Source organism: Apis mellifera, linkage group LG4 (genome assembly GCF_003254395.2).
Source record: "Apis mellifera strain DH4 linkage group LG4, Amel_HAv3.1, whole genome shotgun sequence".
Taxonomy (NCBI): domain Eukaryota; kingdom Metazoa; phylum Arthropoda; class Insecta; order Hymenoptera; family Apidae; genus Apis; species Apis mellifera.
In genome coordinates this window covers 4,506,212-4,523,997 of record NC_037641.1, presented here as the reverse complement: position 1 = coordinate 4,523,997, position 17,786 = coordinate 4,506,212, and the positions used below count along the sequence as shown (strand labels likewise).

The 17,786-nt window shown below is 34.8% G+C and overlaps 1 protein-coding gene across 8 annotated transcripts in view; it reads right to left on the bottom strand.

The window, feature by feature from the left end:
• LOC412993 (glutamate receptor ionotropic, kainate 2) overlaps positions 1–17,265 on the bottom strand; it is a 118,532-nt gene extending 101,267 nt beyond the window's left edge. For 4 of the 8 annotated variants that reach the window (XR_003304578.1, XM_026440355.1, XM_006558658.3 and 1 more), the window contains exons 1-2: positions 16,991–17,265; positions 10,456–10,652 (exon numbers count right to left, since the gene is read on the bottom strand). Coding sequence is in view for 7 of the 8 variants with exons in the window: in XM_026440355.1 (XP_026296140.1) it covers positions 10,456–10,540 (85 nt within the window). In the remaining variant the exon portion in view is untranslated. The remainder of the gene's footprint in view (positions 1–10,455; positions 10,653–16,990) is intronic. The other 4 variants (XM_026440351.1, XM_026440352.1, XM_026440353.1 and 1 more) reach the window with 2 other exon arrangements.
• Positions 17,266–17,786: the final 521 nt, after the last annotated feature.

Genomic DNA, 17,786 nt, shown 5'->3' with positions numbered 1-17,786 from the left:
TAAAAATTTTATCCCTTTCTTTCCTCGTTTAAATTCGATTCAGAAAAAAAAAAGGAAAGGATAAAAATCACCCTTGACAATGTTGGTCGTAGGAATATGTACGGGGAATAAATACGTTCAAAGCCAGCTAATTAAATTCCTCGCTACAATGTCGAGACTGAATTCATTTTCTACGTGCTACAAGCTATTTGTGCGGGAGACACGAAGAGTCGTTTGAAAAGATCCCAGTGGCAAAGTGTAAGTGTTCAGACCGGAAACGGGCTGAACACGTTGAAAACGGAGAAATGAATTTTGCATTTATCTAAATCCCACTCGACTCGGATTTTCACGAGCGTTGCGCCAACAAAAACGAGAAATTTCCTTTCTTTCCTTGTGTGGAATTAACCGAAAGCACAGGTCGATTACACAAGGTTTCATCTTTCCTTTCGTTGGAAAAGAAACTTTGATCAATTGAATCAATCCAACTTTAAAAAGGAGCGATCAAAATACTGTAAAAATTGATCTGGAATTAATTAAAAAAAAAAGAACAATTTAAAATATATAAAGTTAACAATTTACATCTTCGCGAATTAACAATTCCGTTTCAAAAAGACAAAATAAAGGAAAATATTTACCATTTCGAGTTTCTTAAACTCGAAAATAGAGGGTTGACACGTTTTAGATCGATGCGGATGCCACCGAGTCATTTCCCTCGACGCCCCCGCTTTTCATCTTTGACTGGGTGCACATTTATCCGACAAGGAATCGAGTTAACTTGCAGCGGTTCCGTTAATTTCGTGGACACGAGACGTGGAGCAATCGTGTTGCTTAGAATTCCGGTCGCGTTGCGCGGAAACCGAAGCTTCCGGTTACAGTTACGAGTGTCTTGCGCGATACGTTTGGCGTAACAGCCCGTGCTCACGTTTGAACGTGAGAGAATTTCGCTTTTGGAGCCGTATTTGCCAAGTTCTCGACGATATTATGACACATTGTAAGGGAAGGAGGAACTGCAACTGGAAAACTCTTACGGCTCTCCAAAACTTAGTTATATAAATAATCCATGAGAATCTCTGAGTTATGTGGCTATCATTTACGAGAGTTGCGAAAGAACCTAACTAAAAATTCGAAAATTAAAACATTCAAAACTGCTGAAATTTATTTAACGATGGATGAAAATATGTGTACTTACTTGTGGTGAAAATTTCTTCTTTTGAGAGACAGAATTAGAATTTCTCGAAAGATATTTTTATCCTATAATCGTTCTAAAAAAAAAAATAATGTGTCACAAATGTAAAGAGTTAATAATAAATAATCGATGAAAAGTTATAAATATCATCTAATTCTATTAAAGAAAATTCTATGTGGGAGAGGAAAGGAGGGAAGGGAAAATATGTCGGGATATATTATGAAAAACAACGAAACGTAAAAATTTTCCGTAAAAATTAGAATCTCTTAAAATTGAACACGCATAAATATAATCGATGAAAAGTTACGCACACGCCAATCATTTATAAGGGTTCTATTAACAGACAGGGAGGGAAAAGGAATAACGTGTCGAGAGAGGGACAGAAGAAGCCATAACCCGTCATCCCTTCGTGCAATCTCTATCACGGCTTGCTAAACTAATGGCAATAATCCATCATCTCTATCGACGACTTGAAAGTGACAGGAGGTCGATGATTCCTTCTTGATTCCCTACTTCAATTTCAGAGTCAACTCGCGTAACCCTACACCGTTAAGAAGGGAAGAAAGTCAATCACTCAACCGGGGAGGTTAATTCTTTCATCCTTTCAAACTACCCCTTATTTAAATCGACGAAACGAACTCGTCGGTCAACTGCTTCCAACAATCTCGTTTTGATTTTTTTTCTCTCTGTAACAAAGAATAGATTAAAATGATTGAATATCGTTTAACTCTTAATTTATTCGAGAAAACAAGATCTATTCATCGATACGAAGTCTAAAATCTTGCGATTAAATTGCAAATTGAGAGCATGGATTAGAATTCTCGCCTAATACGTAAAATATATCGTACATCAATCCCGAGAATTCGAAAATAATAGGCGGAGAAATTAAAAAAAGTAAAAAAGACCGAGAATCTTCAAGAGACAAATCAATCAATTGCAAAAGTCTTCGTACTTCACGTTGCATCGAAACCAAAAATTCTGATCGAAGTTTTATATACATACAAATATTTACGATGGAGAAATTTTCTTTTCATGGGGATAAAATCGATCCGAAAATTTTTATCACCCTTCGAATAGAATTTCTAAATTTTCTTCTGTCTCGAAATTAATCGACTGTACTGATAATTTAAGACGAGTGCCTATCCAATGATTTTCATCGAAATTCCTATCCATCCAGATCCGAAATATTTTCTACAAGATTTATCCCTTCGTTCGAACGTAAGATTCTCTCTTGAGACTCGACTGGACGACCCAAGGATATCTCGTCCCTTTTACAGAGGTGGAGGCGACCTGAACAATTTCGAAATTTTTCCACAAGCTCGACGAGGTAACCCACTTACATGCAAAACCACCCTTCCGCTCGGTTTACCTCGTCGTCTTCTGCTCCCACGGCAGCGTTCAGATTTCTTTCCTGCCTCCTGTCCTCCAACCCTCCAACAGACTACACCCCTCGTCCATCTTCCTATTCTACTTGGACGAAGGAACGCAATCGACCGAACGACCAATGCCGCTTGCACGCTTTCACCGTGAAAAACCTGCGTGCACGTTTGCACCACCCTCGTGTAAACGATGTGCTCGAGCGCTGATAACTTCTTCGGCACAATCGTTTCAATCGCGATTGCTTTCAATTATCGAAGCTGCGTTTAATCTAAAAAAAAGAAACACGATTAGTGGTGGAATCACGATATTTTTTAAAATGAAACTTTGGAACGAAATTAACGAAGCAAATTTAGTTTTATTAAAAATGCACGTGTGCTTTTAGCAAAATTAATATTAATCTCTATTGAGATTGAGAAATTATATATATATATTCAATTAGTTTCACGATAATTTCATCAATTATGCGTGTATAATTTATTGAAATATATTTTAGTTAATATACGTTATACAATATTAAATTGTATTGTTTGTTTCATTTTATAATTATATCTTTGTTTATAATTTATAATTTTTAACAAACAATATACGTAACAATTACGATTTATGTTTCTTAATTTTAACATATTTAATATTTAACGAAATTTCACAAATTTAACGGTATAAATTCGATATTGGGTAATAATAACGTTTTATTTCTCACACAAAGGAATGAATTTATCGTTAAAAACATATTGAATTGCCAATTATGAGGAATCTAAATGATAAATACGAATTTCATGTTCATATAATGAGAATCGATGAAAAATAACTTAATTAAACAACGATAACAGATGCTAATTCTACATCTACGCACAATAATAATATTTGAATAGATTAATAAAATATAATAATCATCTAAATATCCATTTTCCCATATTTTTACAGAATAACAAAACGAATTCAATGAAAAAAGTGTACCTTCTTGTTACTCGTTATCGAATTTTGAAATATTTGGATTCGAAGATAATTGAAATTTGTTTTTTTTTTTGAAGAATCACGCCAGATATCGTTGCACACATTATTGGAAATATTAAATCTGGACACATTTACAATTTTAACATTTGAAATACTCAAACAACTACTGCTACTTTATTTCATTTTCAAGCGAATGGACACTTTTTCAATGAAATTACTTCAAATATTATTTCGCGATATTATATTTCGTAATTATTAAAAATTATATTTATCGAAAATAAATATTGTTTTACAGATATTGTTTCACATCAAATTTTGCACAAATTTGAATATTATTTCGCCGCTATATCATATATACATATTAAATATAATTTTACAATTTATTTACTTCAAAATTCAGGAAACGATTCAACTGTGTGTTCCGTGTGTTTAATCGATTTTCCGGATATCGACGAAGACATCAAGATATCCCGTCCGTAAGATGTCTTCTTATCTTGTCAATATCATAGGTTAATATCGACGTTCCTGATACTCGTAAAAATATAATACGGAATATCGTGTTATATTTTATTAAACGATACAAGCTAATAATGGAAGATCCATTTCAAAAGTTGAAAAGGACGCGGTTCCAACACGGTAATTCTTTTTCCCGGGCAAAAAGCTGCTCGCTCGAGGGGAAGACATTTCGGTGTCATTTTTATTAACAACCAAGATTAATAGCCATTCCACTGAAACCGTTTCGAAAATAGCCTCGAAGGACGAACAAGATGCTGGCATCGGTTCATAATTACCCACAAGTGTACTTTGAAATTGGCTACAGCGATATACAATATGAATTATATTATATAATGATCCATAAAATTCGCAAATTTCTATCTTGGATACTCTGCATAATCGGGCGACATTTACATTTACAAGTTGGAAAAAAAATAAATCGGAAATGTAAATTATTTGGCGGGGAGGGGATTCCAATCGGGGAAAGAGATCAACTTTCTCAAGTGTAATTTACAAAGGTTGATCGTGGTGTGCTCCAGCAAATATTTGCGCGGGACATCGTAATGTTTGCAAACCCATTCTGCCAAAGTTGCCTCCTTCCTCCTACGAGGAATGTTCCTCATCGTAGGAGGGGCGACCGATATCGATCTTCTTCTCGATCGTGCCAGTCATTTGGCCAGTTATTTACAAACGAAGAAGATAAATATTGTTTATCGTTTGATTAGAGATAATATTCAACGTGAAACCGCCGAGATAAAGAATGGAGATATAATTTTCGTAAAGAGTCGATTCTTTGGGCAAGTTTCTCGACTCGAGGCTCGATTTCGAGAATTTAATAATAGGTGAATCGATCGCGATTTATCGATCGAGGGCCGTTTCGAATTATCGAGAATAAATAGGGATCGTTGTTAAATGGAGATAATATCGACACGTGGAAGAAGGTAATTGGCCTACGAGTGAAAGGCCTATTACTCTGGTAAACGAAACTAATATCGAGCAAGGAGAGAGGTAATTGTCAGTGATAGAGAAGATGGAAAGGATACACTTATGAGAGTCTGGAAAGTTCGTAAAGCACTCGTGAATTTCAGTCGAACGTTCTACTTGGAAAGTTTATACGATGATATATACGTATGTATATATATAGAGAGAGAGAGAGGAGAAATAAGGTTACGCGAGATATTACGCCAATGATTTTTACAAAGTTTTGGAGTGAATAAAAAACTGGAACGAAACGTTGTCCTTCAAAGAATGCGGAAGAATTCGTCCTAACAATCCTAATCTAATGACCGAAATGATATTGAGAATATTCTTAATTTAAAGATGAAAGTACATCTACAATTTCTTCGTGCAATATTTTTGAAAAAATAAAATTGTTCAAATACGCAGTTTCTTTAAAAAAGAAAATTACGAATCGCCTGATGGGATAAAACGATCGATCCTAACTACCCAACCAATCTATAATTTTTCTATCACGAGAAATAATATATCAATCGTTCATAAATTACCTCGTGGTAAACGAACGAGAAATCCTGGTAAAATCCGCGGCTCGCTGATGCTTCAGGCGCCATGAAGTCGTAACCACCCTTCTTCGTTGCCTTTCTCTTCCGGTCCCACCCTCAGCTCTTAGCTCGTCCTCTCCGTCACCCTTCTTTTCCTCTCTTTTTTCCTTTCTAGCACCCCCATCGAATTATTATCGTTACAGGGATACAAGAAGACAACGAAAGCCCATCAGGCCGACTCGAGGCCGGAAGTCGAAACGTGGAAACTAAGAAACTGACGTTCCGGTATTTACATACCGTTCCAGCATCTTCCTCTGTGCAATTCTTTTCCTTTCTTTTTATTTTTCTCTCTTTCTCTCTTTTTCTTTCTAATCTATCGCGGAGAATCGTGCAAAAAAGGAAGTCTGTGAAACACAGGGATCGTTTCATTTTGCGAATATATATCGAACTCTTGAGCTTCGTTTTTTCGTGTAATGTTTCTTGTGGAGGGTTGAATATACATTGGCGTGGATTCTACATATTTTTGACAGTAATATTCCATAGATTTTGGAAGTAAAAAGTTCTGGTTTCTAATGAATTGTGCGAAATTTTGCGGATAAATTTGTTGGATCTCGTAATAGAGATATTCAAATTTATTTTCATTTCTACAATCTACAATCGTATTTATTTTAATTTGTAAAATCTCAGGAATTTAGTTATAACAATTGAATAATACAAAGAATACAAAAAGTTATTTTTCTTTTATTTTGATACATTTTTCTTTTAGATAAAATGATCAGTTTTTGAAGAATTGTTATAACTATATTTATATTCTCTATGGTCCAATACAATCTTCTGTACGACGAGACGTTCGATCTCTTCTCGATAATCCACACCAGAAGTGATAAAATTCGTTGACAATAAGTACACGATGGAATAATAAAAGTCGAAGGAAACGGGAAATTCGGGAACAAGTGTCTGAGCTGGTAAGAGTTAACCACGTTTCTCTTTTGTTGCCAAACTTTCTCCATTTATTCACCCCCCCTCGCTCGTCACTCGCAACGCGAATGGAAAGGATCTTGAAGGGTGGTGAGCGAGGGTGGATTTTCAGGGTGGTTCTTTCGACGAGTGACAAACACAATCTTTCGAAACGGTCTCTTATAAAGTGAAATTTCGCAGAAAAAAAGGATACACTTTTTTTTACATTTTTAAAATTATCACCGAATATTTAAAGTGAAATTCTGACGTGACGCGTCGCTATCATTTTTTATCCCCTTTTATAAAAAATAAAAACCGTGTCCTTCCAAATTTTCATCCCCAGTAATTCCCTTGCGAGAGAGAGGCGAGAGAAAAATGGCAAACATCATAAATCGTTTAATGAAATGAGATTTCTATGTTACAAATGAGAACGGAAAAGGCGCGAGTTTCAAAAATATATAGTTTAACGAAATTTCGCTCATATATTATACAACGAGGATTATCGCGCGTTTGTTACAAAGAATATAATTAACTACATTTGCTCACTATACTACTTTTGCTATTCTTTATTTCCTCGTAGACGACAGGGATAAAAAGGCAAATCTCGTGGAACACTCAGCCTTCGTTACAGCAAGGATAAGTGCATCCTTCTCATTCTGACAACAGACTGAGAAACAGAAAGCAGAGAGAAGTTTAACCGTCGCGTACACTTTATTCTTTCGGGGCAATTCCTCCGCGAGTTTTTCCTTTCCAGAGGTGAAATCTTTCGAGAGGATAAGGAACAAAGGGAAACGAATGCTTGTTCACTATTCATTTGTGAGTTTCTCCATAAGTTGGAGAGACAGTTGGAGGCTGAGAAAAGAGGAAACGTCTCACGCGTATCTATATCACGAGCTACGCCCTTTCAGATAAAACTTCATCGATAATATCGTTTTGAAGTAGTTGAAAGTTATCTGTCCAACGTTATCTTTCTCCTGGAGAAAATATATCTATAGGTATGTATATACGAGGCAAAAATTTAGTGACGTGTATTTTGTTGCTTCTTTTCTAGTTAGACAATTGTGAAAATTGTTTTCTAAAATGTGATCATTTCTTGTGAAAAAACTAATAAGCTAATTGTATAGGAACTATCGTATGGAAGAAGTAATTTTTACTCGTGCTTCCTCCTCTTATATGGAACATTTAGAAAATATTAAATTAATCTTTTTATTGTAAATAGCTTAGTAGTTTTTTTTTTTCGATTTGAAGAAACGATACCGAGGGATTTATCTTGCAAGGAAAAAAAGACAGAAAATTGTCAAAAGTGAATTATTTCTCTAGCCATTTTCCCTCTTTTTCCTCTCGACTTTTCACTTCGTGATCGCGACCTTTATTCCTTAATTGAAACTGCTGATTCCTTGCCAAATCTTTACTCAGAGATATAAAATATATTCAGATGAAATCCATTACGTTCGTACAAGCTTCCAAACTAAATAAACTAATAGAAATATATTACAATATACCATTACTAAAATATAACGAAATATCCCCTAATTTTACAATTTAAAATACGAAATGAATAAAATAATAAATGGAAATAGAATTTTTTAAAATTAATTTTGCTAAAAATTTCGTAAAAATATTCACTTTACGTTTAATGAAATGAAATATCTTCCTCCTCATTATGAAACAAATTTTTACATTCAAAAAAAAAAGTTCTCAGAAAAATTAATTTCAAATTTCAAACATATGGGGAGTAATACGTTTGAATTCCTCTCGAATATCGAATAATAATTTTTTATAATAAATGAGAATCGGATGAAAAATAGAAAGAGACTGTGCGCATTCCTGGCACCGGTAACCGTGGACTAATGTTCGTTATTAAATGATTTATGACGGAACCATTAACTGGTCTTCTCGCTCGCCCAAAGACCTCGATCTTGTTGCGGCAAATGTCGAGCCCTTCAAAGCCCTTATTCCATTCGAACGATTCGCTCGATCACGTAAATTGCGCGACCAATTTGGCGAGATAACAGACACGACATTCGTCTTTGGGAATAAATCGAAAATTTGACGGAAAATGTGACGATTTTTCTGCAAATTTGTACGTACTTATTGTCAAATATCACGAATATTTGCACTCGAATCATAAAAATAATCTAAGATTGCGAACTATTGCATTACTCGAACATGATCGATGAATCAATCAACTATTTCTATCGAATTTGCGATTCTTTAAAGGATAAAACAAAAAGTTAAAAAAAATTCGAGACAATTTCTCGGGGCTTATCGAATTAAGGGAGCAAGTTTTATCGAGGTTCGCTAAACTCGTGAGCTTCGCCAAACCACACTTTCATCGATGCGCTCAATGAAAATTATCGATCCTATCTAATTGATTGACTTAACACGCGAACAACCCCTTTCTTTGCGAGAATACTTAAGCGCGTCTGCACTTTGTCTAAGCTTCGCCTTCCGCCTAAAGAACTCTCCCAACTTCCACCTTTGGGACATTCAATAGCGGAAATCAAATTGTAACGCCAAATGGAACAAGGTTGCTCAGCAGATGTTCGATAGTTAACGATTAATATTTTATATACGTTTATCATCTAAATATTGCCTTAATATTGAAAAAAATACGAAGAAGCTACGTAAAAAGAAAAAGTATACAATTTTGAAATGAAATGAAATGAAATTTATAATTTAGAGATGAAAAAAAGGAATAAGATAGTGAGTTTATTTACATATTAGTTTTAATTTTAATATAATTATAAAATGCATACTGCTTGGCATTGATAATTGCACGACTTAAAATATAAATCAATGATATTTATATTACTAAAACGTGAAAAGTTTTTTACTATCTTATTCCTTAAAATTATTAAGAAGAACAAATATCCAAGACGTTTAATCACAAATCTATCCCAGCAACAAATTTACAAGGCTACTTTCATCCACTTTCGCGAAGAATCCAAATAGCACCTAACGGAATGTTGACATTTCCTATCAAAAAGCTTTTAACGGAGTGCAAACACATTTTTATCGAACCTTCGACCCCCGTTATTCCAACTACGAAATATTCGAAATTACTCCCTGATCAACGTGGTCACGTACTTTTATTACCCGACAATTACTCCAGAAGTAGTAGCTGGCCAGAAACTTCACAGGATTGCATTAAGAAGTTCAATTTATCGAGTTACAGACCCAACTTTACGATCGTCGGAATACTAACGACGAGGCGAGTTTTATTTCACGTTTTCCAGATTCCATGATCCTTCTCCACGTCGAGCTCGATCGTTTTGATGAACGAACTCGGGGCAAAATTGCGAATATTTTAAGCAAAGCGTAAAAGCGTTCGCGAGGGGAAACGAGGTGTGAGTGAATTGTTGTGAAACCGCAGAAGAAGGGGAGGAGGGGGAAAACGAGATCGAGGGAAAGAGGAGAGTTACTCGAGGAAAACGAGACCGTCACGATCTTTCGCTAATTCCCCTTTTTAAAATGTAAGACTTTTCTACTCTGTTTCTCTACACAAGTTTCTTCCTGGGGGATTACAATGTGCTTGGTTACCTCACCTTACCTTTGTTGACATATTTGTTATCTGTGTGTGCGTATCAACAGACAATCCTTTTATCCGTTGATGCTTTCTCAGAGGATGTTAGCACATTGTACAGGAAGTTGCAAAAATTCAGAGATCTTTCATTTTCTTTCCGCAATTTGAAAAAAGGAAGGAAGAAAGAATTTCCTTTAACAATTTTGACAATTCGAAAGAAAAGGAAGAGATGATCATGGAATCTGCGTGATAACTTTTGCTAACTAAATTAATAAACTCCATATTCATAAATCTAAAAAACTACGAAATCTGAAAAGCTTCCGTGGCTTTGCGTGCATAATTTTCTATATAAACAATTCGATAAAAAAAATAATAAATAAACTCGAAGAGAAGAACTCGATGTTGCTTTTAAAGCCTGAGCTTCCTGCTCATTCAAAAGAAACCGAGGAAAATCAAAAGTGTAGACGAAATAGACTCACCAATCTTGACGACTGAGGGTAGCGCTGTGGCGTCGGACAGCAGCTGATGCACAAAGACGATGGCTACCAGGCAGCCTAAATTCATAGCTCATCTCGAATGCTCACCGTTGCGGCCTCACTCGTTGGCCCTTTACACGCACACCACCGCACCAAATCACGTCCGAGGGCCGGCACACACCACGCTCCTGCGCATTTATCTGAAAGCAAGATTAACAAAGGTTGGATGAGCTCGCAGCTTCTGTAATTCGCCGCTGCAACGCAACAAAGATCGGAGGGGAAAGTGTATGCGTAAGAGGTGGGATGACGTTAATGCATGAACTTGGCGCGATAATAACTAGAGTACATTGGAATTTGGTTTCAGCAAACATCCCAGTGGATAATTCTCTCTGTTTGTTTTAAAGCGAAGAGCGAGCTTTTAAATATCCCATCGCAACGCTTTATCGCATTGAATTAACATTTCCTAATAATCGATGCGTGAAATTTTAATCGAAAAACTTGTATTAGGTATTTAAATATTTAATACAATATAAAGGCGATCCCCCTTTGATGATGATTTGATTTAATTTTTTTTTTTCTCGCCCCCATTCGAATCGTAACGGAGAATTTATGTTAGAAGAATTTATTTCTTCTAAAATGAATGAGTTAAAATTCCATTTCTTTAAAATATACCGCGATGGGAAAGAATGAATAATGCAATGATTCTTAACATTGCCCGGATTGATAATTTCGCTCTTAACTTTATGCTTATATTTTATTTATTATTTTAATATAAATATAAAACGATATTTCTATAATTAAAATTTTTTAATTATAGAAAATTGTTAAAAAATTTACAAAAGCCGAGTGACATCGAATGCCAACGAAAGTGTCCTCTTTTAAATAAATTTAAAATGACTTTGCATTTTATTTGATCGAGGATACTTTAAAAATATTCTACATAATTTTAAAATAAAGAAAAGAAAGAGAACTTGCCACTTGGATTTTCATAATTTTCTCGTTCCCTCTTATATAACTACTTCTTCCCTCCGATTTTTTTCATAATTTGTTTCAAACGAACAACGATTTTTTTTTCTGTCCATATTTAAACCAAGATGATTTAAGAATGGTTTAATATTCAAGAAGATTACGAGCGTATTAACATTTCTTTTTTTTTTTTCTTTCGTAATTTAGAATTTTCCACGGATTTTATAACGCTGTAGTACGAAACTCTGTGAAATCTTTATCAGCTTTTTTGTATTGCTTCAAATTCTTCATTATTCGCGTGTTTATGAAACAAATAATGTAATTGGCAATCAGGCAATCATAAATAATCGCTTTAAAATTTATGGCATAAGTATCGACGATGCCATTCCAGCTTTCTGTGCTTTATTACAAGTCGGCCAGATAATTACCATGAATTAATACGAGCAGACGTGCTAGAGCGGCAAAACTGAATTACTGATTATCGAGTTATCCAAGCGTTTATTTCGCGATTATTTTGTGGTAGATCGATGAATGAATACCCGCAAAGAAAATCGTCGTCAAAGTAATCGTTTTCATTTAATTTCTTCTAATCCCTCCCTCTTTAATAAAACTTCGAAATTAATTTTTCATCTTTACCTCTTGAATGTCTCGATGCTTCAAAAAATTATAAGACACCTCGAGATACTTCCGAAAAAATTCTCTTACTCTCTTATTAAACTTTAATTAAATAATTAAATAATTTTCAGATAATTCCATTAGCTTCCGTTCCATTTCATTTTTTAATAACTGTCTCTCTCTCTCTCTCTCTCTCTCTCTCTCGATCGAAAGATTCAGGTAATTTTTTCAATTAATTTCGATCCTTCCAAGAAAAACTCTTATTCATAGATTAAAATTAAAATCCTCCACCTTACAGATGTTTCTTAACCAATTAAAAACTTCGCCTCGCGAAGTTCGCATTCGCGGAACGGAAGCTGAAAGCGTGCCAGGTTTCTTTAAATGAAGCGTGAATGAAAGGGGATGAGGGAGAGGGTGCAAGAAATTCCGGAATATTTTCACTTTGCGCGAGTGCACGTCGGTGACCCGTATCGCGTGCTTCGAAACCCGCCCCAATGTTTCTCATTGGCCCCAGAAGCAGAGCGGCGATTCCGCGAGTTTTGCTACGGAATTTACATTTTGCACGCGATCCCCGGAGCACTCTCGAGGTCTGAATTTATCGTCGCAAACAACGCGTGTGCAACAAACCCGGCTTGCTTCGAACCGTCACCCTTTAAAACCTGAAATTTATCCACGCATTATTCTCGCATTTTCGTTAAATCACTTTTAACGCTGCATACACACCCGCCACAAATGAAACGTATAAACGCAAAACAGTTTTAAAAAAAGAAGGAAAAAAGATTGAGATATTCGAGGGTCGAGATTTTGCGTTTCTTTTCCCGATTAATTAATTTCTTTTTCTATTTTTTGTTTAAAACCGATATTTTGAAATGTCAATGCTATATATATATGTGTGTGGATAAGTGTGCGTTTCATACGTTTTAATTGTAAAATTATATTATATAATTAATTATTCTTTTTACAAAAATATTGTAAAAAGAAAATTAACGAGAATAGAGCACCGTGTATTTAATCCTAAGAACTAGAATATAAGAGTCGTTGTATTTTGATAAAATTTAAGAAAGTTGTGACAAATCGACCTAATAATAAGTTTGTCTTTACAAAAGAAGATACTTTAAAAAGATTTTTACAAGGATAATGCATCGTTTAAAAGAAGTGGACGATAACTCACTATTTTCCTTGTCGTCCAGTCGTTGCGACTCTTATATACTAGGTCAAGGAATTTGTCTTAGGGATTTCGTTCAATTTATTTCATCTCGAGCTATCTGGATCTAGTTTTAAGATTAGTACCAGTCGCAATTTTTTGACGATCGATCAACAAAATCCTTCTTACTTTTAGTTACTTCGTTTATTTAAATTGCAACAAGTTTTTTCTCAACATTCTTCGATTATGAGATAATACTCGATGAAAAATATAAAAAATTCATCGAAAATAATTTCAAAATGATTTTATTTCTCTATCTTTTCATGCATGTATTCCAAAATTCGAGATCGTACCAAAATGGTTCGATCGAAAGTGCCTCGTTATTCAAGTCTCGAGAAATAAAATCATGAAAACAACAACGTGAATTGTCTGGCCGCGTTCATCGATAGTTTCGAAGGCAAGTGGACGTTTTATTCGACTTTAATTCAATGTAACGATTGTTTCTTTCGGGTCAAGAAAGAAATTCCGAGAGAGTGTGCATGCTCTTCTTTCCGTCGACCCCGAAAAAACAATGCAACTACTTTCGTGTATATTCGAGGATACGTACATATTTCAGTTTGTAGACTCGATGGCGACTCCAGATCTCTGTATTTTCATGTTAAAACTAAATCCTTACACGGCCAGCTTCCACGTCTACGATTCCTCTTCGGCGTATAACATTGTTTACACGTTAAAGCAAATATTAGTTTCTCGACGAGAAAACACGCGAAAAAAATACGAGGAATCTCTCTCTCCCTTTTGGAACGTGTAACTATTTAAAAAGTAATTCGAAATCACGAAGAGGAGAGAACTATTTTATCACGCGGAGATTTTTCCACCCTCTTTATTACCACGCCCGCGATTAATTGGGAATGCCAGTCATCGATTTGCTCGAAGCAGGGATTATTTACCAAATTTTGATTTATCGAATATTTGACGGAATAATTTAATAGAAAACGAGAGATTAATCGAACAAAGAAGAGGGAGTGGGAAAGGCGCGCTTTTCACGCGATTGAAGTCGAAAATAGATGAGGCAATTGAAAAAGCCTATAATAAGGTTATCCGAACAAAGAATAATGTCTCACATCTTTGAGATAAATAACGTCTTTCCCACTTTGATTAAAATTTTCCAATTCCGTTACTTCATCCATCGTAATTCGTAACAATAATAGAAACTTTCTAATCGAAAGCGGGAAGAAAGAAAGAAAGAAAAAAGAAACAATTGATACGAGAGATAAGAAAAGTTTGGGAAAGAAAGGAGGAATGGCCAACCCTTTGAATATCTCTTCCTCTCTTTCATCTCTTCTCCCACTTCCTCTCTCCCTATATATTCTCTTTGGTGTTCAACACCTTTATCAGCTACCCTTTCTTTTGTGATTTATGATTGTTCGAAGCATCTTGGCGAGATCATCTTAGAAAGCCTGGGATAAGAAGATAAGGGAAATGTTGGATCGACATTTCTTTATCTATTTAACCTATATCTCATTTCACGAGACAAGCTCGTTTCTTTGAAGGAAAGGAAGGAAAAAGAAAAGAAATAATAATAAAAAAGAAAGAAAGAAAGAAAGTGAATACTATGGAAATGTCGAAAAGAAACAGGGTCCATTATTTTAAATTAAAAAAAAAATTATCGATCGAACATTGAACAAAGAGATTCTTATTCCAGGGCATGATTCTAATATGAACCAGCCATGAATGAAAGCGTGCACCGTCAAAGGGAAATTTTGCAACATTTCGCATCACGATCGACGAGGACTGATTTTCGCTTATGCGGGCAATTCCGCAAAAGACTCGACGGTGGATGGTTACGTCAGCTCTTACAATAGCTTCATCGATTGCGAACATTGTCCCTTTTTCTTTTTTTTCTTTTTTTTTTTTTTTTTTTTTTTGCCCCACCAACCAGTCACGTGTCCATCGAGAGATTCGGGAAATTATGTAGCGGACCGTATGAAATAAACGGATGAAAAATTTAAATATATCGCGTGGCGAGACACCAAATTCGACCTGTGCTCGACGTCGACAAATTTGTATTTATCGCTTGTTCGCTTCTTTTTTTTTTTTTTTTTTTTTTTAATTTTAAATTTATGAAAAATTATTAAACTGATATCCCTCATTAACCCGATTTTCGCGATTCAGAAATGAAAATCTAGTCTAATAAATCCGCGCAACGTTTCTATGGATCACGAGTCTCTGAGAAAATTTAATAAAGAATACCTCTCCTCACGTTTTTCGTGAGATCAAAATTTAATCGCGACCACCACTTGGAACGGGAATAAATCGTGGATCGAATTTAATTTGACTGACAATTGACGAATTGTTAGCTGATAAAAATATGTTTTTTTTTTTTTACGAAATATAGCATTTAATTTATAAATTAAAATTAATTAGCTATATAACGTTCAATTGCAGTCAATTAAATTTATTAATAGAATGATTTATTTGTTAATCAATCTTGTTCCGTTCTTTTTAATTCATCCATATAATCCGTAAAATTGATTATCAACAATAAGAACGCAATTTATTTGAAAAACAATTAACAAATTTAAAAAATTACACGAATATATAAAGTGTTTCTATTTTGAATTAGGAATTTTAAAACAAAAGTTATATTTATTAATTTATCTGGGAACAAAATTCATTATGCAGAAACTTGATAGATTAATATCTACTTTATGCGAAACAAACAAAATGATCGTGGATCTTGATAAATAAAGAGAGATCGATTGTTTTACGAACAAAAAGTTTAATAAAACGCGTAGCTAATCGCCTAATCGATTAATTATCACCGAGTTTTCTAATAAAAACGATAAAAAGCTCGTATATAACAAGATGATAAATTTCCGCCATTAACTTTTTCAAGCAAATTGCATCGAATAACAATGGCCACCAGTCGTTTAACCAGCGTCATTTGTACACGCATGATATAATTTATACGTGAATTACGCATGAATGCATCTGTCGCGCAGGAAAACTCGATTCGAATGGTCAATTGTAAATTGTTATTGGACCAAGTTTCAAAATATGCTCGACATCATAATTCATCTTGTCTCCCGAGCTCTTTGTTTGCGGCGAGATTATAAGCGGTTGAACAACATTAAAACTCACACTATTGTTCCGCCATTATATTTTATCTATAATCACTACACACGACTGATTCGAACGACTCTAATATATCGAAATAAATAACACATCCTCGAACGCGGCAAGTCACGTGGAAAAAATATCGAACGAATACGCGAATATGAATACAACGTGAAAAAGTATCGGGATGAGTCATGTCATGTGACTCAGCGTAGCATATGTTTCGTTTTCTAGGAACACGGCGACACGTGTGTTATGAATTTCGTCTTGTGTTTACCTATCCGAATCAAAAAAATTTCTATTACGCATTTACGATGAATAGAATATCACGATTGAAAATGAAATTATACGTGAAAAATATAAAAGATATAATTGATTTCGCGTTATTTTACACGATACGGTACAATTAGAGCACTCTGGTGGCTACTTGAGAATATTTCGATCGTGATATTCGAAGAGAAATACCGCGTAAATAGTTCGAGTGGTTGACTAATACGTTTGATTGGCAAATACGATCGCCATGTTTAAATTCTGCTTATAAATGTTACTCCAAATCAACGTACACGTTACGATATTCCTAATCGTAATGATTCCTTTACCAAATCGTTGTATTAATACAGATAATACAGATTATAATACAGATAATACAGAGATAGAAAAAGTAGAATAGGATTGATGGAATATTGTACTCACGAAAGTCTGGAGATATAAAGAGTTGTTAAGATGTTCCGTGCACCGAGGGACGCGATGTCGTGGGAAGTCAATGGATTTTTTGACAGGCACGTGGCGATCGGTGAAGGATTTTCGAAAAGGTGGACGCAGAAGGGCATGCGTCGTCGATTTGGTTACCGCGGCACGCGTAAACATAACCTCTATGGCGGCCAAATTTTCATCGCGGCGACGTAAACACAAACACCCTATCGAGGCAGCGGCCGGCGCGCGACTGCCACCGATCCTTCTACCGTCGACTTACGAAACTATCCGAAATCGACCGAATCGCGGCTCGAGCCAGCCACGTGCTCCTGCGTGTGTTACACATGCGCCTTCCCACGTGCTCTGTTTAATATTTCAAAAAATAATAATCAAACATAAAATACTTTCCCTTTATCGAATTTTTATTCTTATTAAAATATTTGAAATTCTAAAAAATATATAATATCTTTCGATATCCTTTATCTATCATTGTTTGGAAAAAATTATAAATTACTTTTTCTTAATTTCATATCTCGTTTTATCTCAAAAGTATGAATGAAAAATTGATAAATATTACATAAATTTAAAAATTTTAATATCAAGATAAAAAAATTGAAATATGAAGAATATGTAAACACTTTTGGAAACTTTTTTTAGCGAAAAAAACTTCATTATTCATGGTATTTGTGTTATGATTTATATCTTTCAACTGTAGAAGCGATATTAACGAATTCTTTACCTTTGTCTTTTGTCGTCGCAACTCGAAAATACGTTAAAGTACAGGAAACAGTAACGA